The sequence below is a fragment of the Xenopus tropicalis genome, chromosome 6 (genome assembly GCF_000004195.4).
Source record: "Xenopus tropicalis strain Nigerian chromosome 6, UCB_Xtro_10.0, whole genome shotgun sequence".
Lineage (NCBI taxonomy): Eukaryota > Metazoa > Chordata > Amphibia > Anura > Pipidae > Xenopus > Xenopus tropicalis.
Genome location: NC_030682.2, coordinates 90,347,899 through 90,371,352, shown reverse-complemented (window position 1 = coordinate 90,371,352; position 23,454 = coordinate 90,347,899). Strand labels below are relative to the sequence as shown.

The 23,454-nt window shown below is 39.5% G+C and overlaps 1 protein-coding gene across 9 annotated transcripts; it reads left to right on the top strand.

Annotated features, from left to right (window-relative positions):
- Window positions 1-3,771: 3,771 nt before the first annotated feature.
- On the top strand, window positions 3,772-23,031 carry tfap2a (tto transcription factor AP-2 alpha). Of its 9 annotated transcripts, none has more exons than XM_012964483.3 (7): window positions 3,772-3,996; window positions 12,176-12,610; window positions 15,132-15,183; window positions 17,642-17,813; window positions 19,443-19,561; window positions 21,065-21,206; window positions 21,954-23,031. In XM_012964483.3, exons 1-7 carry the CDS (start codon window positions 3,964-3,966, stop codon window positions 22,231-22,233), a joined length of 1,233 nt encoding a protein of 410 aa, XP_012819937.1. In that variant the 5' UTR covers window positions 3,772-3,963; the 3' UTR covers window positions 22,234-23,031. The 9 variants fall into 9 exon arrangements, with proteins under 9 accessions (XP_012819937.1, XP_012819934.1, XP_012819936.1 ...); XM_012964480.3 differs by having other exon boundaries at window positions 17,582-17,813; XM_012964482.3 differs by lacking the exon at window positions 3,772-3,996 and adding an exon at window positions 8,005-8,753.
- The last annotated feature ends 423 nt before the right edge of the window (window positions 23,032-23,454 follow it).

Genomic DNA, 23,454 nt, shown 5'->3' with positions numbered 1-23,454 from the left:
CAATAGTAACCACTGTACCAGCCAGCTGTTATATACTACAGGTGTAAAGAGCCCTCATTACATTTAACCCCTGTATATCACCACTTATATGCTAAAACCATATTATTAAAAAGGCATATGTGCTATACAAGGAGCACCCTGCTGAAAAGTGACATGTTTCAATAACTGTAACTACTGTTACATTATACAACTGCAGGAAATGAGTCCATTTTATTTAGGTGTGTATACAGTCATTTCATCTCATTTAAGTGTTATTAGCCCTTTAAAATAGACCTATACCATACAGGATATCTTAGAGTTTCTATAGTACTTGGATTTACATATTTTACTTCAGGTGATTCTCCCAAAAATAGGGAATGTACATTAAACAGAAAAATTATAAATATATGAACAAATATGCTGAAATAAGGTAAATGACACAATTACACATTGATCTAAACAAGCCTGATTGTGTGAAAACAAGTGTTTATGCTTAGATCCCTAGATACTAAAGCAACACAATTACAGTTTATTTGTGTATATTTGAATCTGTATTTTGTAATAGTTTTGAGACACAGAATAAACAGAATCTTTAATATAATAAATGTTAATAAATTGCCTCCAAGTTTGGGATACAACAGGACTCAACACTTAACAGCACTTAATGTAGACAAAAAGTAATATTTAATAAATGTATAATGGTCACAAAAGCTTCTCTGTAAGTTTTACAATTGCAAAGGCTGTTTTGGTCATTCCGTTTTGTAGATGTGTAGCAGGGTGTTATATTAGTTTGCTATATAACAAATAGTGCATATTCTGTGCACAAGTTTTACATAAATTGGTGTTTGTTAAAATGCCTATATCAGATAATAGTGTATATAAAAATATAATAAGTGCTGACAGTCAAATTGCTTTGAAACATTTACTAAAATTGCAACACAGTTCCAAAAAATATTTGTAATTCAAGAGAACATTGTTGCATGCCATTTAGAAAGTTAATTTACCAATAGATAAGGAGACCTCCGTGTAGTTCCTAGATCACTACATTTGTTTGTAATTGGTTAATAGCCTTTAAAACCTGTTATTCATAAAACACACATCACACAATTCATTCGAACTGAAGCACCTTCATAATACCGTAAAAAGTTTTTCGTTGTTGTTTTTAAAAAAGAAAATTATACCATTTTTTTCAGTTGCACGTGTTTAATATTGATGCAAACAAATGATTCATGTATAGTGTTACTATTGCTCAAGAACACAAATCGTTATTTTGTTTCAAGACAATAAATAACTTACATGCGCCCATTTCGTTTACAAAACTAAAACCCTGCAACAGTTAAACACAAACAATGAGCCTTTGTGCTGTACAGGGACTATATTACCGAACTGTACAGTTTAGAAATAAGCCTGTGGCTAGTTAGAATGAATTTATTTACCATCACTGGTGTAGACTAATAACCCCTCCCCAGGAAATTGCCAGCTTAGTAAAATACTAGTAATATTAACACGTGGTTTTACAGAAACAGCTATGGCAAAACTTGCCTTCAGATTGTTATTGTAACTTAAATATAATGTTTCCCTCGGATCCAGCTGGCTGGGTGAAAGGGGGGTAGCGATTCGTTTCTGGGCTAACAAGCTGAAGAGCAGTAAAGCCTTATTACCTCTAGAATGTTTCAGTGATAATTAAGTTTGCAATGTAAATTGGATTTCAATGCAGGCAGCTGTAATGGTCCTGCCCTTTTGACATTAGCTACCTGTCTTTTGTCTGGGCAAAGCAAAGACTTTGATGAAACCATTGAAGTTTCCAAAACCTGTTTTTAAATTCGTTTTTGACCTGGGGGAAAAATAGCAAGTAACGATTTGCATAATTTATACAAAAAATGTCAGTTGTACAAACAATCGGTTTGTAGATACAGAGAGAGAATATTCCGTCTTGATAAACGGTGAGCATAAAGTTTCAAATAATGAAGAAAAATAGATCATTTGTAATTCTGTGTTCTGTAATTCTCCAATTATTTTTTTTCAGTATAAAATGTAATATATATATATAAATATATAGATATAAATATAGATATAAATATAGATATATACCTAGATATAGATATATACACGCATAAAGACGAATTTAGCAAAACCCAGGCATTAAGAGTCTTATTTTCAGCACAGTGCACAATATTTACCCCCTAGGGCAGATTAGCCTGTTGCGGGATTTCTAAGTGCTGATTTTACTTCCATTGATGATAGCCTTGCTTTGTAAACAGTCAGTAAATACAATGTAGATTATTAATTCTCACGGGTTATCTTGCATTTAGAATCACCTGCTACAACAAAAGCTTTAAAAGGAAAACAATAGTAATGAGGTGAGTTTTAGTTACATGTTGTTCCTAAGTACATTTCTAGAAAAATAAAAAAAATCATCTTCACTGTAGTGATTTTCAATTATGATCTCCTTAAATGAATAATTCCATACAGATTATAACAAAGATGTTTATTTGGAGGTTGTCTATAGGGGTATACAATGTATTTAGAAATTTTTTGCTTATCCACTATTACTTTGAAATTCGTTTAAACAGTAATTTAAGAGGTCGCAAAATTAAAAAAAAAAAAAAGCAGCCTTGTCCGTACCCTCAAATATATGGCATACAAACATCAAATATATTAGTATCAGACTAAACTAGTGTGTGTGTATATATATATATATTTATATATATATATATATATATACACAGTTAGTGAACAGCTGGGAAGTATTCTTCCTTCTCTAACTTCACTTAATAAACTCCTAGACACTGAGATCATTACCCACAAACATGCCACTTACTCTTGCCACCTGAGGCACAGTGAATCAAAACGATTAGCATAGGGTTCTGGGATGTTGCAGCCCCGGAGCTCAACTTAATAGAGCAGCTGAAACTATATTTATATATACTATATAACTATATTTATAAATATTTTTGCACTATTGCACTGCACTATTGCAATCTGTACAAAGCATCCTTCTTGACAGGTGAATGGAAACACCCGGGTGATTTGCCCCACTTGAATTAGCTATCTAGTGTAACTGATGTACATTGGAGATTAATGTATAAGCTGTAGGAATTGCTACTTGATGTGCTGTGAATTGCATATTTCATGGCTCATTGCTTGCCAGATACCTGTCCAAGGCAGAGTAAGCACCTACACCTCCCGACCAGACAATCTGCTACCCTTACCTGAAGTCTCTGCAAGGAGGGCACAGGATACTATTGTGTCACTCATACCCCTTGGCAGGTGGGTAGCGCAAAAAATGGAAAAAACAAAACAACACTGGGGGAGTAGTAGGGAGTGTAGGTAACATCACACGTTATGCACTTCCGTGTATAAGGCTATCAGTATATTCTCCAAGGATAGTGCAGCAGTGCCAGGCTTGCCCAAGGGTTTGTGTGTGTCACTGTGTAACCAGTCAGACATGTATTCGCCGCAAACTCACACACAGACACTCATATTCACACACACAAAGTTATACAAACTACAATGAAAAAGAGCAAATTATTCTGGAATTCTTGAGATATTTTCTCTAACAGATAATAATTTGCTTTTTTAAGTATTAACTTTGGTCCATTTGGCAAACGCAAGGAGAGGTCACTAAAGCCCAGTAGCAGCCCCACATTATCACCTTAGCACTAGATGACATCAAGGCATTAGGCTCCACACCTCCCAGCAATAAAGTAGCTGGTAAGGGGATCCTTATAGGGGGAGGGGGTGCAAACTAGTGTTTATGTGCAGAGACTTCTGTTGCTGTAAATCCATCAACTCCCCAGCCAGTTCTCAGCTTTGTGAGTGAAATAGCTGAGCGAATTCCAGCAGCACTGCGCAGGCGCGCACAGGTACCAACCAGTTCTTATGAACAGGTGAGATATTGCTGTGAAGGGAGAAGAAGGATTTGTGCAGTTGGTCGTACCAGCAGGCGGATCCCGGCGTGTATCTGCAGTGAGATATCGTAGGATGGCTCTACTGGCTAAAATGGGGGAATGGCAGGTGAGAGATCAGTGTATTCCCTTTAATGTTTTATTTGAATGAAGTGGAAATGGAATCGATCCTGTGTAAATTGACCGTGTACGTGTTGTTACTGTACAGCGGCTACAATGACAAAATCTTTAGGTGGTTATCTATCTTGCCAGGCAATGGCACACCCTTGCATTGTGGTACCTTGCTGCGAACCACATTAATGTAAGTGCTTGTCCCGGGTGATGTGCTGCTTCAGTTCACTCCTCTCACAGGTCAGGAATAAAACAGGCACGATCCGCCCTGAGCCACTTCTTTTTTTTCTCCGCGTTAAAGGTGAATTATACAGATTAATAATGACTTGCTGGAATTCAATGCGGCCTTGGCACTTGTATTTAGTCTGCCTTGTTGCTAGAACGCTTACTGTTTTGATGCCTACTGCCCACTAATTGTACCTAGGCCTGGTCTGCGCACAGAAACGCTGCGCTTTTGGGCGACTGGCAGCGTTTATACCATAATGGGCGGTTTCCATTCGTTGACAGTTACGGGTGATTGTCAGCCTATAGGCCATTATGGATGATGGTCATTCTATAGCCCATTACTTGTTATTGTCAGTGCACTGATATGGGCCATTGTTAGCGCAATGATCATTATGGGTGAGTGTTGCGCACAGACCAATAGACATCAGTTCGTACAGGTGTGTATATTTCAGCTGGTAAACGCTCAGCTCTGGCAACTTCAGGTCTAAAACACGGTACTAGGCACTGAACCAAATGAATACTAATTCCATGTCCCCTTTCTAACAGAGGATGCAATAACACTTACCCCAGTCAGGTCTGGGGTTTATCTGACTGTAACTTACATTTTTCTATTTGTTGTTATGCGTAAAGCAGGGATTTTCTGTTTCGTTATCCACCTCACCCTGTCCCACGCATTTTAGTGCATTATTTGCACCCTGCCTGTTAGCCAATATAAATATTACATATTTAGACAAACTCTATTTACATTTAGGATAACCAAGTCATTTGGAAATTCAGGGGCACTTCTAGAAAATCCAAATAGAAGGGCTGCACAGATTGCAATTGTATTTAAATGTAATCAGTGGCCCTGTAACATGTATGTATTAGATGTACCCCTGAATTTACAAGCCATCTGGTAACCCCTTGGAGGTTCCTTTATATTCATATTCCATTATCACAGCCAGGGTTTTTGTCTCCTGTTTATAATAATATAGCAGCATAAAGTGAAGGCGCTATGAACTTGGCGTAACTAGATGCCATTGGGCCCCACAGCAAATTCAATTTAGGACTCCCAAAACAATGGTAAGTTGACATATTCTACCTATATATATTGAAACTGATCATTATCTAGGGCCTAAATTAGGGCCCCCTAAATTTCTGGGCCCCCCTGCAACCCTAGGGATCTGCTTCCTCTATAGTTACGACCATGGCTATGAAAGTACATCGTTGTTGCAGCAGCCACTCTAATGTGCTTCCAAGTGTATCCAGAAAACCCAATTGCTACTGACCCCAAACTAGTATACGAAACTGGCCTTCAGGCTGGGCCCTAGGCATCTGATGTGTGTGTAGTTGTTGGTTAGTTTGTTGAGGCACTGAAATGCCGAAAATAAGTTGCTGGAAGAAAGTTGTAGTTGTTTAAAGCTCATATACAAAATATTTCCTCTCTCTGGCCTGTGCCAGGTCCCCTTACATCAGGCTTTATAAAGATGCAAATGAGGGTTGGGAACTTTTAATAGCCAGTGTACAAAATATTTACTTTCCCTAGGCCAAGTTAGGCCAGGTCTCCATAAATTAGATTCTATAAGGTTTGAAGTGAGTTTGGGAGCGAATGATAATTAAACTTTTGATGGCTTTTTCAATCCCCTACTTGAAAATTAAGATTGCAACGATGATTATAAAGTATTGCTGCTAATCTACCTAGAGCCATTTCTGTTTTGAGGAAAAGTAAATGTTTGAGACAAGCTATGGATAGAGCAATGGGATCCTGACAATGTGTACACAAAATACAGAAAGTGGGGAAAGGTTCGTCTTACTGGTTATGTTACATTGGAATATTAGTAGCTACTACTTGTGACTAACAAGAAATCTGTTTCCCGCTGCCCTATGGCTCAAGCATTGTATTGTACACCTATAGGAGGTAATGCATTATTCATAGCCAGGTAGCAGTTACTAATCTCTGTGTAACACTTGCATGGGTGTGTGGCACAACTTTGTGTGTGTGTGGTTGTAAAGGAGCTGGTTGGTGTACTAAATTCTAGACCATTAGTTTTTATATGTGTGTGTATAATTGATTTTATTTATTTCGCACGGTGTCGTTTTTTGCTGTCAGGTATGTATAACCTTCAGGTTTTCTTCAGCAATATCGCTCTCACGCTGAAGTTCGTCTACAGCTAGAGGGCAGCAGCTTGGCTATCAATTAACTCCATGTTGTCACGGGGATTGTAGCCCTGTCCTGGTTTTGCCTACTTTGTATCTCTGTGATGACATGGAGTTAGCTGACTGACTGAAAATACATAGAAAAAATACACATGGCCATCAGTCCCAAATCAGAAGCAGCCAAGTCAGGCCCCAGAATAGAAGTGACCTGTGTGCACCAGGGAGTAGCGCCTTGTGATGGCTTTACTGATTCTGCCATTACCATTCTGTAGTTTGAAGATTTGCAACTGGGAGGCACAGGGGGTACTGGGAGATGCTTCATATTCCTTGTTACTGTCTGATCTTTTATCGTCCTCTTTGACAATTATTTCTGTAATCAAAATGCAATGATATTCTAAACGAGCTACAATATCACTGCACTTACTGTTTACATTTGGCATTAACAAAAGTGTGATGCATGAGGAAAACTAAAAAATGTAGAAATGTAGTTCCAAGATCTTACCTAGCCTGCTGGGTAATACTGGAGACACGTGACTCTATTGGCATATTATGGATATGACTTATGGGAACTTCAACCTCCCCTCCCCCACACACACACACGAAGATCAAACTACATATTTGCTATGTCAATGTATGAGTGTATGTAAGTATAAAAGCAGCAAGATAAGCCATTTAGTGGACCATGTAATTTCCTTAAAATAGTGGTTTGAGTAATTTGAGTCACATGACATTGAAACTTGTTTGTAAATAGGTGGCCTTTTTAACAGCACCTTAGATTTTTACTAAAAGGGGGGGGGGGGTGCTTTATTTAACAATATACCTGGTCGAAACACAGCAGCAATAAAAGTATTCAGTGTATTATATTTAGCCGATACTGAATTATTTAACCCTGTGCTTAGAGGCAGATGGAATATTTACACTGTAATGCTTATTTTACAGTAAAATTCCTTACCTTGTTTTATATCACACGGTAATAAAACTTTATATTAATTAGTTCAGCACGTACCCAATAAGGAACCACCGCATACATCTATATTTTGGAGTTTCACATCATTAGCAGTTCTGAAAGCACCTACTCCACCCAAAAATGTTAATGGCGATTTAATGCGAGGGCTATTGATCTGGGGGCTTAGTGTTAAGGGGTCGCTCCCACCCTCTCTCCCCTCTAAACTTTAATGTTTGATCCTCGGGTGAATATTCACATTCAATTAGCTGGGCGGTCATGGTAATCGTGCCGATGGGGCCTGGGTCTGTCTGGCCTCCCTGCATGGCGCTGGCTGGAGATGGACCCTTTTCAAGTTGCCAGTCAATCTGCATAGGCTGGGGAATAAGGCTGAGCTCAATTTCAACCTGAATGAGAGAAAAAACAACTATTTATACAAGACTAAAGCGAGAACACAATGAAGGAACCTTAGTCTTGTTTTGTAGATACTTCTAAAATCATCATGACATTGGCTTTAGACCCCAGTAGTGGCTCCAGACACCTTCTTTAGTCAGATGGCTATTCTCATCTCATTTACCACCACCCAGGGTTTTATCATTATACCCACTGTGCCCCTATGAGCTAAGCTAGAGACTACATACTGACATACCGAGAGAAGAGACAAGAAGCACATTATCTGCTTTGATAATTACACCAGACAAATCTCGTCTCCCTAATAACCCATTGCAGCCCAGAATAGGCCACTCATTCTCCCAGTGTAATGTGATTTAGTACAATTAGCTCTGCTCCCACAACCTAGTGTCAGAATGAAACTCATCTCATTAGATTCAACATCATTTCCTCATCTCCCTTCAATTAAAAGGTTCTCTGAGTGCTACATCTAGAAATTAGTGGGGGATATATTTTTTATTATGCAGGTTATAACCCTGAAATAATTGCCAAGTGGCATAAATCATGTATACAGTGCCATTCTTTTTTTCTATGGTATCTGTGTGCAAAAACAGAAATAGAACTGATGAACAGCAACACATGGAAAGGAATAAAATGTAACGGCCTTGGCAAATATGAAATCTATTGATGATTTGTGCGAAAAACATGGATATTTTCTGTATGGAAAGGAATGTATATATTGTTATAGGGACTGATATTGGGGCTATGGGATCCCAAAGTGCTCCCCTTATGCTGACTGGGAGGCTGGGAGCAGTGGGGCAGTTGCCTGTATGCTAATGAGCACATCAGGACTTGGTACTGGGAAAAAAAGAAACTTTCCACCATTAGAGGGAGATCTGAGTGCACCAAAAGCATCGCTCCAGCCTCCCTCTCTGTAAGGCACACACAGGGACTGCTGCACACAGGACCAGGGACAAGGAAGAACTGGAAAGGTCTCTTCCCAGCCACCCATGAAAATGCTCTGGAAACTAACGGATAATATCAAATATGAGGAGTGTGAGGTAAGGGCCCTGCAGCACTTTTTCTAACAGTTATATGTCCCCCTCCGATCTCTACCTTGTGTGTGTACAGAGTTATTCTGTAAGGTCTGCCGGAGTTTAAAGTACCTGACTCTCTGAGCCCTTTTACTTGTCGGACAGGAACCTTGCACTGCCCTGTAAATATGGCTCAGATTCAGAAATACGTATTTATATACACACTCCCAAACTTGTCTCTCTAATATTACTTTTTATTCATTCAACAACATTGTATATGCTTTTGTTCCCTATGGATAATATGTTGACAAATGAACAAATTATTTAGTTATTGATATAGTTGTGATTTTTTTATACACTAGTTATTTATATCACTATATATATATATATATAGTGTATATAGTAAGTATATATGTATATCCCCCAATTTTCTAAACAGGTAGGGTCGGATTTGTAGCTTTCCAAGGAACGCAGAGTGCAGGGCAAATAGTGCAAAGTGTGTGAGTGACGGATGTGAGTTCAGCATTGGAGCTCACCTGAGAGAGACCCTGATACAGAGGACATGTTGGTGGGGGCTGCCACTGAGCATGGATCACTGTCTTGTTAGGACTTGCAGGCAGCGGCACTGAGTCGCACTCACACCAGACAAATTTGCTAGCATTACCCAAGCGGTTGGTTAAAACACTAAACACAAACACAAGTATATATATATATATATCTAGTGTGTGCTTCATTGTACCTTCATTTTATTTTTATCTGTATTTTTAGGAGACTAAATTAAGCGCAGTTATACATGAAGCTGCCACAATGCAGCAGGGGCACAGCACTGAGATTTCTGATGTTTTACCTGGACTGAAAGCTGAATATTTTGAAAGGCTCTGGTGTCTCAGGTAAAGGATCAGACAGGAGGGAGAGGGCAGAACAGGGTCCCTGTGCATTAGGCAAAGGCTCTTGTAATCTCCCTTTCAGCGCCTGCTTGAAGCCTTATTTTGTTAGCTGTGCATATTTGTACAGGGACATGCAGGCGGTAGGTGGCTCTTGTTGTTCTAACCCCAGCCAGCCAGGAGTTGTGTATAGTTGAACATGACATATTTTGGAGGAGTTGTTTGCTGGAGTGGTAGAGCCAGTCTGACGGGTTTCGAGTGGGAGACTAGGAGAGCCGGGGACGGGCGGAAGGGAGGCAGATTCGGAGCCGGGCAGAACCGAGCCGCGCTGGACTCAGCTCACCCCCTCACTATTGCGGACTGGGGCAGAACCGTTGCCGCTGCGCTGTGCGAACTATAGCATCTACTTCCCAGGCAAAGCGCCCTATCTGCACCCTGGATCTGCCAACGGGGACAGGAAATCAGAGCTAAACAAAAAGAAGAGAGTTGCCCTGCTCCCTTCCGGGCCCTGCATGCTCCCACAAGCACAGCAGCAAGGGTGGATTTCTCTTTTGTCTCACACTGAGCTACAGGGCTTTGCTGGGCTGAGGAAGGAGCCCTGTCTCACATGTTTAGCCCCAAGCAGCGCAGTGGTACAGGTTATTCGTGTACGAACTAAGGACACAGGTTAAGAGCTGCTGAGATCTGGGGCAGGAGGACATACAGAGAGCTGCCGGGCAGAATTTTGGAGGCTGCCATTTTAAGCTGGTTCTGTTCTGTGGCACTTGTGGTTGCAGCCCATAGGGCTATGGATCAGTCACAGAGGGCAGGAGATTCGGGCCCCTCAGATACAGACATGAAAAGCAAAGGGTTGAACTCCACAGAGAACATTCCCGTCCCCAGCAGCAAGAGAAGGACCTCAGACATGGACATGTCATTTCCAGGATATTCCCAGGATTCCCAGGTGCCAAATCCTTTTATCTGCCCCTCACCCCCCTTGCCTGTCACTGCTGATCCCCATACTCTGGAGCTGTTTCCCTTTTGCATGCCCTGCAACCTTTAAAATGTCCCCCCCTTCCTTGTGATTCGTCAGCCAGCCCCCCTCTCTCCCTCACTCTCTGAGTCTCTCCCTCCTCTTCCTCCCCCTCCACCTCTGATTAGATACACTGCCTCTTCATTCAATGGACGTCATTTAGAACAGGGCTCTGCCTTGAGTTGCCTCTTCGGTTCACGCTCGATTTCCAAGCATTCTTCCTTTATTAAGTATCGGTGTAATATTAATAGTCATGAATATGAGGGCTGCAAGGCTGGCAGCCTGCGCCTGTTAGTAGGAAAAGCCTGCGGAGCTGCATCCAGGAACAGTGTCTAGGGGACAAGGATTAAGGAAACCCAGAAATCCAAACTTTGCCTAAAACATCCCTCCCTGAATAGCAATTGTGCTCTCAACCCAAAATGAAGAAGAATTTCCTCCACATCTGATGGATTATATATGCTTATTATGCCTACAGAGCCTTGGTCCTTATGATTTTGTAGGGACCAGTTTCTAGAGCTGGGATTTTATTTTCATTTTTTTTCCACTTCTCTAAATTTTTTTTTTCACATTTCTTCTTTGATCAACGTTTTCTTTCTGATTTCTCTTCTTCAATTTGTATATATACTCTGCCCAGATGTTGGTTCACAGTTTTTCCGCTATGGTGAGTGGCTTATTTCTAGCAATTATACAGTATTATTTCTGATCTGGGCGATTTTTATCTTCTTTTTTTTCCCTTTTTTTTACACTGAACCTTTGCGATTGCACAGAAATTGTTATCCTTTTATTTGTTTGGATCACCCTCAAATTTTTACCCCCCTCCTTTTTTAATAACAAATGCTGTATTTATTTAATTCACTGAGTGTTTTCTAATTTTTTAAATTAGTTTTTAATGTTTTTAAAGAGAAATATTCTGCTCTTTCGATGCTAAAGCTAAACACATGTTACAGCGCTGTGCCCTTTAATTTAATGCACATTTGCCTAACATTTTATTTTCCTACCATGGTTGATTAGAAAAATATTGTGTGTATATTTTCTATCCTGAGGTTGGTTTTTTATTTAAACGTGTAGTGCAGTCGCTGATTGCTTTCGATGTACTTCCTATAAATCCATGATGTTTTTGTTCAGCCTGAGCACATTGTTACAAAGGGTTCTTTGCAGCAAAATGCAAAGGGAACAGGCATTTCTAATAAAAGACAGACTTGTCTCTCAGATCATAACAAACCATTATGGTTTGTGCGGCTGAGGCTTTTTATTCTGTAGACATGCAAGAGGGCCGTGCACTTTTATCTAAGAACATGGCCACTGATTCCAACAGAAATGTGAGTCTGTGCTAACCATTGCCTTAATGTATTTATAGGCATCTTTCAGCACATTCGTGTGTTGTGGGCCTGTATAATAAACATACTTTTCTGCTGACAAAATGCTGGTCTTTAGACTGGTATCTGCAAGGAAAGCTTAAACAAGTTCCTGCCAGTACAGAAAGGAGTTTAAAGGTCTTGCTGCTAAGTTGAAGAGTATCGCTTTAATACAATTTGCTTTTGTCTTTTTTGTAGGATCGCCATGATGGCACCAGCAATGGGACTGCTCGGTTACCCCAACTGGGCACGGTGGGACAGTCTCCCTATGCCAGTGCCCCCCCACTCTCTCACACTCCCAATGCTGACTTCCAGCCCCCCTACTTCCCTCCGCCCTACCAGCCAATATACCCCCAGTCTCAAGATCCTTACTCCCACGTCAATGACCCCTATAGTCTTAATGCCCTCCATACCCAGCCACAACCACAGCACCCAGGCTGGCCGGGACAGAGACAGAGCCAAGAGACTAGTCTGTTACACACACATCGGGGGATACCGCACCAGCTCTCTGGCCTGGACCCACGGAGGGATTACAGAAGGCACGAAGATTTACTACATGGGCCTCATGGACTCAGCTCAGGACTGGGGGACCTGCCTTTACACTCCATACCTCACGGAATTGAAGACGTATCGGTAAGCATAATCCCTTCAATCCACTCCATCTAACACTAAAGCCAAGTGTATTTCTTTAACTGCCGGGTCTCCAGTCTGCCGCCCACCAGTTGTGATACACATTTAGGGGAGTTGTAGTTCAGTTAGAGCGATAAGGCCACAGATTGGGCATCTATGTGGGATGAAGCGACCATAGGGAAACCCCAGACCTAGTCATATTCGCATTATAGCGTATAAATTTAATTGCAGCTTTCCAAGAGCATGTATGTTGAATAAAGGGCATCTGCCAAAATAATTATACCAACTGAAAACCTAAGGCCACAGGCAGGATAGATGTGTTGTGTAATAAATAATATGTCCCTTATAATTAAGGAAATGTATGCAGGAACAGTCGAATGCGACCTGAATGCGTACTTGCATGTGGCTTTTCTGACTGACGAACCCCTGATTTATTAGATCTATTTTTATTCTGCCAATTCCCTCATTTTTTACAAAGAAGGACCAATGTGTTTATCTGATGAATCGTTAGTGAGTTACCAGCCTTTAGTAAAGTCACCTCCCCAACTAATATTAGATTAGGTATCATGGGAAGATTGAACAATAAATTATTTGGAGGTAATTCGGTTATCAATGGATGCAATTAAAATGTTTCACAATTAAACATGACAGTGATAGTTTGCTTCAGCAACACCCCCCCCCCCCAAATCCCCATATCCAACACCAGACATACTGAAAACAGATCAATAAAGCTACATTCCACAATTCCATTTTAACCTTGAAATATTCTGCATTATTCATTTAAACAGATCATTGGGGTTAATGAATCCATATATCAGTCTAAACATATTAATAGGTAATAAAATGAAATGTGTTTAGCTACATGGTGTTGCGATTTGACAGTTTTAACCATTAGAAATTCACACTTTAAGAATGAAAAAAAAAAATTTAAACAGGCCCTATACACACGTGATGTTATTTTAAGCCTTTAAAACCATTAATGTTGATTCATTAGAAATGATGTATCACTTTGTATAATTAATCGAATATTAACCCTAAATTTATTAAAGTGGGCACCCTGGCCTAAATGTATACATCATTTAAATAAGAATTAAATAAGAACAAAATACATTATGAAACATAAATGTATAAACATAGTTATTCACCATTAATGTATTTGCAAAACGGTAAATTGGCTAATGTTAATTTGTAGCGATTACCCAATTACATAGTATACACGAATGCCTATCTAGATAGACCCAATGCACTAGGCGTGTCAGTTTCACTAATTTTATTGCCAAAGGACAGTGCCAGTCTAGGCTTCATTTTTGTAGAATATAAAACGACTGTTCAGTGTAAACAGAAATATTGAGCATTTGAAACCACAAATGTCAGAACATAGAAAAGGATCCCGGTAGATACATGGCAGAACAGAGTTCACATTGAAGATGTTTAAATCTGTATCAAAGCGAGTAGGGATGGGGGTGTAACAGTCTGGGCTATCTAGGAAACTAGTTAATGATAAAATAGCACCATGGGGTACTTAAATGTGGATCTGATGATGTGTTGAAGTGAACGTTTCTAGAAACCACCGAAATCAAAGTTTTATATACCACAGTACATTTACTTTATGGGCTTAGTTCGCAAGCATAAAGGGATCATATTTCCCCATATACTTAAAACACAAGAACTGTAGAAGTCAATGCTGAACATTTCTCAATTTAATTATACTTAAATGCAGGAGCACTTTAGGCAAGTTACAAATGAGAGCATGGAGTATAATAAAATCTGTAATAGACTAACTTAGTACCATCCACCCGGAATCATTGAGATCAGGCACAATTAACAGGAGCATAAATCCAGGAAGGGATAAAAAAAATGCTACAATCTGTATTATTGTTGGACAAAGCCTTTTCGAAGCACTGTGCCTTTAAATCACACTGCCAGAGAGCTGTAATATCCCCAAAGTGAATCAGGACCAATTTTTTTTTGCTGTAAACAAAGGGATGCATGTTATTTTACCCTGCCAAGCTGCAGCATCCTATTTTTATTTAACCACGTCATTTCAGACTTAATCTTAGGAAACCATCATCTAAATATTCAATGTGTTGTGGTGAACTAAAACAAATTTCCCTTTCTATTTCGGTTTAATGTTGCTTGCCACTGTCACTGGCAGAAGTGTTTGGGGACCTACAATAAGTAATGATTTACCCCTCTCATCACACAATTATACTTGCATATATTTTATGGCTCCCCTTTCATTCATGTCGCACTTACCCTTAATCTCTTATCGTTTATAAACAGTATTTGAGACGCAGCGAGTATTATAATCTTATTATTTATACTGTTCAAGTAACCAATCGAAAAATGTAGGAAAATATCAATACATGTATAAAGGGAGCTTAATATAATTTTTCGTTGGGGATACTGTATCCAGTTTTGCATTAAATCTAGAACGGCAAGATCTTTGTCTCTACTGACAGCAGTAAGCGAATCTACTCTAATGAAAGTGTAATAATATATATTTTTTTCTTTTTTCTTGCAGCATATTGAGGACCCGAGTATCAACATCCCAGATCAAACTGTAATTAAGAAAGGTAGGCTATTTTCCTCTGCATTCCTAACAAGTCCGCACAAGCTTTTTCCCCAGCGAACAAAAACAGAGGCTGCCAAGCTTCGTTTTGAAGTAGTTAAAACTTGAAGCCTGAGTAATTGCAGAGTGCACCTTAAAAAGCGAGCTCCAGCTCATTAAAGTGTTATAAATATGTTGAGGAATATAGCAGCCATGCTTGAGCCTGGATATAGTCATTTTAAAAGTAACGATTTGTTGTAGAGTATAGAACTTGTGTGTCACAGATTTGATAGTGTTTAAAAGTGGCAGTACATTATTCCATCTAATAGTCTGCATGTGTGTGTTCTATTGTATGTGGTATTGTAGGCATTTAGTGCATTTGTGCTTTGTACAGTTGATTCTTCCTCTTGGCATATGGTGAGGGCAATGAACAATAGGCATCTTTTATTCCCTTATTTTATCAAGAAGATTCGTTGCTTTTGGCAGCACACGTGGGTGAGAGAAAGGTGCTTTATGTTGGGCAGTGCTGGGTGGAGGGGTTTATGTAGAACACTTATTTATCCCATGAATTTTCGAAACTGAAAACAAGACTGCTTGGAGCCTCATATTTTTCGTGTGTAAGATTATTTTTTTTTCACTACGTGAAATTTGATTTAGAAGAGATGGATCTTAGGGATGCTCTTTTGCACGTCAACATGATAATTGGCTCTTTTATTAGTAATCTCAAGAGTTCGTTTAAGTCCTATTGTCTCTATTAGCCTCCCCAGAGCTATTAATGTCACAAGTGATCTATCCAGAGCCGAGAGCCCCCATACGTCTGAATACCCCCAACAAATCAGACTCCCAGGCTGTTCATACCCAGATGATTATACGTTTAGTTACATCGCTGCCCATTTACATTCAGGCTACATTGACATTAAACAGAGCCCATTATCTACAAGGCGCTGATTGACTTCAGTAGGGATTTTGTTCAGTTTATTTTGTTAAATCATTGCGTAGAGTTGGTGAATGCTTCCATACCTCTGACCAATAAGAGGAGAAAAAACACAATAATATAAACCCACTCCAAAGTATGGTTTTTAACATTTTTAATTTAACTTATATGAATAATCACATTATTGCTGTCTATGTACTGCGAAAATATAAAAAAATATACGTATTTTAAGCAAAACTCACTTTCAGAACGACCCGCTAGTACCGATTTACAGCGATTTTTCAAAATGAGGCCAAGACTCTTTTGTATCAGTAAAATTGTGTCTGCTCTTACTGGCTCTGCAACATTGTTGCTTTGTTTAATTGTGAGTTAATTGGGAATCATTTCCTCCTACGAATATTGTGAATGTTCTATGTTGCGTTTTTATGTACAATGTTGTCAGATTTCAGATGCTAGTTACCTTTATTTGCGAATGTGTATAAATATATGTGAGGGGTATGAGACTTTCTGGTTCTGATTTTACGAAAAGAGTAAAAACAAAAATGGCTGAATACCGTTTAAATGGGTCTTTTCCACGGGAATTATTACATGTATCGTTTCTAAAACGTAGAATAAATGCGTTTCGCTTTGATTGAAGCGAGTTATTTTAAGAGTTACTAACTGCAATTTTACCAGACAGAAACACAACTTGTATTTTTCTTGCTTTTGTACAATATTTGCCATAACTTTACACGATTTTGATAAAGATGCCAGTGACTGCACTGATATGAAAAATATCTAGACCCTTGTTTTAATTCTATCTTAACCTCCATAGTCAGTGGTTCCTTGTCTTTTGCTTGAGCTTGTACCTGGGAGTGAAGCCTACTACAGAACTAACTTTAATCAGTAATTAAATCAGACAGCTTTTTCCTTCAGCAAGTCTTGTTGGTGTTCGACTACCACCTTCCGCCTGTACGTGGCGCTAAAGGACCTCGCTGATCCTTTTTCTTTACTATCCAAGTTAACCCTGATAATGACGAGCATTTTCAACTTTATAGGGTTGCCTGCCTATTTTCAGTAAAAAATAACAAAATCACAAATCTGAGGTAATAGTGATACATAACCCCTACTAAATAATATTAAAATATGGAAAAAAATAAACGCTAATGTATGTGAGGAAAAATCCTGGCATTTGCTCTGCTTAACTATTTTATTTAAAGAAGGCCAATAATCTGACTGTGCATTAATAAAACCAAGAATATAAAAGTCCACAGAGCCATAACTCTTTGTTCCACTATCCCTGTTTCTTAACATTGGGCACCCAGATGTTGCTGGACTACATCTCCCACCATGCTATGAATTGTGGAGTTGTAGTTCAGCAACATCTGGGGACCCAAGGTTAAGAAACAGAGCTGGGTGACAAGCTGCTCTGAATACTGTTGGTCATGCTATGAGGGGGGAACAGCCCCCCTTAGTTTCTTGGTGTGACTGGCATTCCTTTATTTTGCAGGGCCTGTATCATTGTCTAAATCCAATAACAATGCGGTGTCGTCCCTCTCTCTCAACAAAGACAATCTCTTCGGGGGAGTAGTCAATCCCAACGAGGTGTTCTGCTCAGTACCTGGACGCCTGTCTCTGCTCAGCTCCACTTCAAAGTACAAGGTGACAGTTGCCGAAGTCCAGAGAAGGCTGTCCCCGCCCGAGTGCCTCAATGCCTCCCTGCTGGGGGGAGTACTAAGGAGGTAAGGACCGTTTCCATATTCTGAAGGGAACTGCGCATGTCTGGTGGTGGAGGGGCTTGAACTGCCAACTGTGTGTGTTTGCGGGGTGGGAGTGCATAAGGGGACTGGAATGACATGGTCAGATGATACATAAAGTTGACTCTTTGTCCTAGCTGGGAAAATTACTGTGCATCCAAAAAAGTATTCTATTTTAGTGTAAGGTACTTATGGCAGCAATAGCAATCTGTATTTCAGGAGATACATGTAAAAGTTTCCCAGTAGCTTCTAGTATGGCTTGTGTAATAAAGGAGATGAAGCTTTAGGTGCATATTGCTTGTGTAGGCTATTTACAACGCTAACATAAAGTCTGAGGGGTCTTAAATTGTCGGCGTGTCGGGTATTTTTGCTCTGTTATTGATGAACTACAACCCCCATACATATGCCCTAACAGCTGCTGGGGGTTACAGTTCGGTGGTACCAAGCCCAGTTTCACCCTGTGTTATATTTTTTGCATTTGATTTCGTTGGTAAAATATTGTGGACTATGTAATTAAAAATGAGGCGGTATTATATATTATAGGTAGTCTTATTCACAACTGTAGTTTATGTTCCACGCTTAGATATGACTATTAAGGCCAGACACACAGGATATTTCAGTAAGAAGCTATTTCCGGTTTTGTTTGGAAGAACATGTGATGCCATCTTGACTCTAGGCTATATATAAGGGAAGGCGTCCCACCCACCCATTCTATGACATGGCACAACCCATTGCAAATGATTTTACAGAAAACAGCAACAGAGGTTTTGAAGCACAGTTATGGGCAAACTATCCAAAGGCCATTTGAAAGAGGCTTTGTGCCCTGAAATGCAGCCACAACAAATTGATGCCTATGACCTCCTTTAAAAAAACATCTGAGTACAGTTCACATTTTTGATTCGACATGTCAGTTGTTTTCCCAGCAAACTAGAGAGTTGATTGGCTATGGTAGGGGTGCTTTTATTTTAAGGATCTCCACCCAAAAACTGTATTTTGTATAAGGAAAAAAATGAAAACAATTTACATTATTAAAACTGTTTAATAGTTTAACAATTACATTTAAAATATTTCCCTTTCTGTTCTCTGTTTCCTACAGACCCTACAGCTAGCCTCTAGTACATTGTTTCAGAAGTCAGAAACAAGTGCAGAGAATATTAACAGCCAGATTAACAGCCAGCTACAGCTTTCAATATCAGTTATAACTAAAGCAACGTTTGCTTATCCTTTCCCATTCTCTGGGTCTGACTTTTAAACAAATGTATAATTAATCCCTCAACATTGTTTCAGCGGTCAGAACCAGGAATACAGAGAAAATAGATAGCCAGACACATATTGATTTTAATAGGAATTACATTTTTAAAATATTTAACAACTTTTGTAAAAAAAAAAAAGGATTTGCTGTATTTTTGTAAAAGTTGCTTTGAATTACATTTTATTACAATATATTTTCTAATTAAGGACTCTTATCATGGCTGTGGCTGGTACAATAGTAATGCCAGGCTGATTCACTTTAAAGCAATACTTTTATACTGAGATAAGAATGAATCACACAGCAATGAAAGTCGTTCAAGTATTTATTCGACCGGCGTAATCGATGTTGTTGACTTTCCACAGGGCAAAATCTAAAAACGGAGGAAGATCCCTGAGGGAGAAGCTGGACAAGATAGGGTTAAACTTGCCGGCAGGAAGACGCAAAGCTGCCAATGTCACGCTCCTCACATCCCTAGTGGAGGGTAAGGAAGCGCTGTTTATTTTTCTTTCAGCATCTTATTGCATAACTGCTCCTAATGGCTCCTGATTGCCACCATTTTGTGCTTCTGGGTGAGGGGGGGGGGGGCTTTGTACTAATAGTTACTAACTTACAGCTGATCTTGTTTCTAACATCGCTGATAACGATTGGTGGGGGGGGGGGGGGGGGGGGGACTTATGCCAGGGGGCAGAATGCATCCTGACATTCTTTGTCCCACCCTGTTGTAACAAGGCATCTAACTCCTGCAGCTGCTTCTTCTTGGAAAGTGACTTGATGAATAAAGAATAAAAATAATAAGGATAATGGATTAGTGTGCTGCCCGGGGGAAGGGATAAAGTGACCGATAATATGTACTATATGTTGAGATGTTTTCTTCTTGTATGTAAATGTCAGGCATACAGATGCATTAGAAGGCATGACTATGATCAGTTTAAAATCCTAACCTTACCCATTACATTATCATTAGATAGAATTCTCCCAACTAAAGGTCATCTCTGATTCTTTATCAATACTGAGAATTTTTGCCGAAAAAAGACCAACACCCAGTCCCGTTCGGTGCAGTAAAGTTGTTGGGCAGACGGGACTGAGTGCGACTGATCTCCCTGTGCCTGAGCTTCTCCATCTCCCTAAAAACCAGCTCTGCGTCTGTCTCCGCTTTGATGCCCTAATTGGCGCATGCGTCTTTCCGGAGTGCAGCTAATAGCAGGAAACCCTGCAGTAAAATCCAACTGCTTCAGGAAATTAAAACCAAAGATTTGAAAATCAACAAAACAGGCAGATTCCGCACACTGACCCTGTGTTCCTCATGCCTAATGGCCCAGCGTGCACAGAAAGATCAGTGTAAAAGCCTTGAATAAATAACAAGTCTGCCTGCCTGGGAAGCGCCTGCCTTCACATTCTCCTTATGCAACACAATATTCACATTATAATAGGACGAGTGCCTATATAGTACTAAGCTATGGTTCAGTAGAGATAAGCTACTTGTGGGCTCTAATAGAAAAGTAGCTCTAAAATATGAGTCTATTTGTCACATTATAATTAGGAGCTATTATATTCATACAATATTATGTTAAAGAGAATTATCATTGCGAAGCCCCAGCAATAATATAAAATCGTTGTATCTACACAAGAATTAGCGTGGATAAACTTATGTTTGCACATTCAGATCGTTACTGAAACAATATTAGTGCCCTAACTGTCAATAGCATTTAGTGCAGAATGCTCACAATCATTGGGACCCAATACTAGTTCAGTTTGTTTGTACTACATACAACTCAGTTTTGTACAGGGACCCCGACCACAGTTAACAATGTGTAGTAGCGCAAACTCTTTCCATATATATTTAGTAATTTCCATATATATTTAGTAATTTCCATATATATTTAGTATACTGCAGTCCGTATACAAAATAAACCTGTTTGTGCGACACCTGACTGTACCTGATTCTGCCATTAACCTTTATGCTATGTTTGCTTTTGTTCTGAAGGGGAAGCAGTCCATCTAGCCAGAGATTTCGGGTATGTGTGCGAAACAGAATTTCCTGCCAAAGCAATAGGGGAATATGTCAACCGGCAACATTCTGACCCGAACGAGCAAGTAACGAGGAAGAACATGCTTCTCGCCACCAAGTACGTCTTTCTTTACCTGCAGAGCTTGCCTGTTTGTCTCAAGTTCCATATTACCCCAAGTTAATAGTTTACTGAAGGAAAATGACTTCCATTAAGAAAATGACTCCCCTCTACTAATATTCTAGTTAAACTGCACCCAATGTAACATTAAAATTAGCTTTACTTTATGTGATAGTAGAATAATAATGAGCCTTTGTATAGGAATGTTTGAACCAATAGTATTGAGATAGCTATTTGTTATTTTTATCAATATCACTCCAGCTGTTGTACCACCAAGATTCCCAGCATTCCCTCCTCACATGTGCCCACAAGGAGAAGAGTGAGCAGAGCTAAATCTTCAATGGTGCTGAGCCCTGTTTATATATACTGTATATTATAAGTACAAGTGAACCAGGCTGCAAGGAACATGGCATATAAAACCTTGTTTTTAGCTTGGGGCAGAATGAAGCAAGTACTTTTTGCTTTCATACATTGCATCCCTGTTGTGCATTTGTTCCATAACAGCAATGTTGTCAAGTGAATAAACCAAGCTCTAGGTGTAGTTCAGCTTTATTTCCATGTTTCCTAGATATGGTCCATTTTTACTATATAACTATAACATGTTCTTCTGAAATGTTACCAATTAGTATAAAAATTGCATTTCTCCTGTTTTCTGGACATTAGCTGTTTAGCCCTGTACTCGTCTATGGTTTGATTGTATAACCATATAAGAGCTGATATTGATTGTACATGTGTTTTGTTTTGCAGACAGATTTGTAAAGAATTCACAGATTTGCTGTCTCAGGACAGATCCCCCTTGGGTAACTCCAGACCAAATCCCATTCTGGAGCCTGGGATCCAGAGCTGCCTGACCCACTTCAACCTTATATCTCATGGATTTGGGAGCCCAGCTGTGTGTGCAGCTATCACCGCCCTGCAGAATTACCTCACTGAGGCACTCAAAGCAATGGACAAAATGTACCTCAACAATAACAGCCATACAGATAACAGCAAAGGAGGGGATAAAGATGAAAAACACCGAAAGTGACGCCACCTGCACTCACCAACTCTTCTCCATTGGTCTCCTGCCCGCTTGAGTGAGCAGAACGTGTTTTATGGCTAACCAGGATCTAGATCATGGGAGTCCAGTCTGGTCTAGAACATTGCCCGATCCTTTTGGTGGTGTCAATCCACACCTGGATACTAACAGAATAGGCAATGGAGCCACGCTGCGCAAGACAGCTCTGTTTTAGTGTTGGAACTTTTTATAAGAGACATTTTTTTCTAAAGAAAAAAAAATAATAATACAAAAAAAATCTATATATATATGTGTGTCATCGGACTGATTCACCACCTTCCCTTCAGCTGAGATTGTAGAGGCCCAGAGGATGACAATTATCAGTATTGTGAATAAACTTGAACACAAAATACTTACAGTTCCATGTCATGTCTTCAAGTTGTACCTACCCCCATCCCCTCTAAAGGTAAAATGAAACACCTTGAACTTTTGTTTTTGGACACAAGTCGCAGTCAATTTAAAAGGGAATCAGTGTTCATGTATATATTTATTTATGTGTAATTTAATGGGGATTGTAAATATGGTGCGTCTGTTAAAGCCTTTTTTTTATTTATCTGGTGATCTCGTTTACCTATTGTTTAGTGGGTTCTCACTATACCTTCTAGTTCTCCATGTTGGTCCTTGAAACTTCTTTAGATAAGTCAATTTTTTAACCCCCACTCTCCCCCCAAATCAGCATTTTTAGCTCTGTTGTAGCATGTTCAGCCATCCACAAAGCAACGGAACAAAGTAAAAGACAATAAAATGAGTTTTATATATGACTGGAAACACACTAGTCTTTCATTTCCAGATGAAAAGGCCAACAAAAAAGGGCAACAACAAACCTCAACGATTTTTGTTGGGCCATGGTATAACCCAAAGGGTGGTTCTTGTGTGATCAAATAAATAAAGGGAACAACATCGTCAATTAATATTATGAGCCAAAGTAATACTATAAAGTGATACTATAATCAAAATACAAGGTTTATCTGTGACTAAAATAGAAAAAACTGCAGGATTCTGCTGGAGATTGTGAAGGAAATATTTGTGATGTTTTTGTTAGTAACTTGTATTTCCTGGTAGTCACTTGACTGTCCCTGCTACCATCTTATGAAACACAGAAGGGATTTTATGAAACAGGGCAGGGCTTAACAGGCAAGTCTTCACACAGTTCCTCATACAATTCTCCAAAACCTTGACAAGTACAATGAC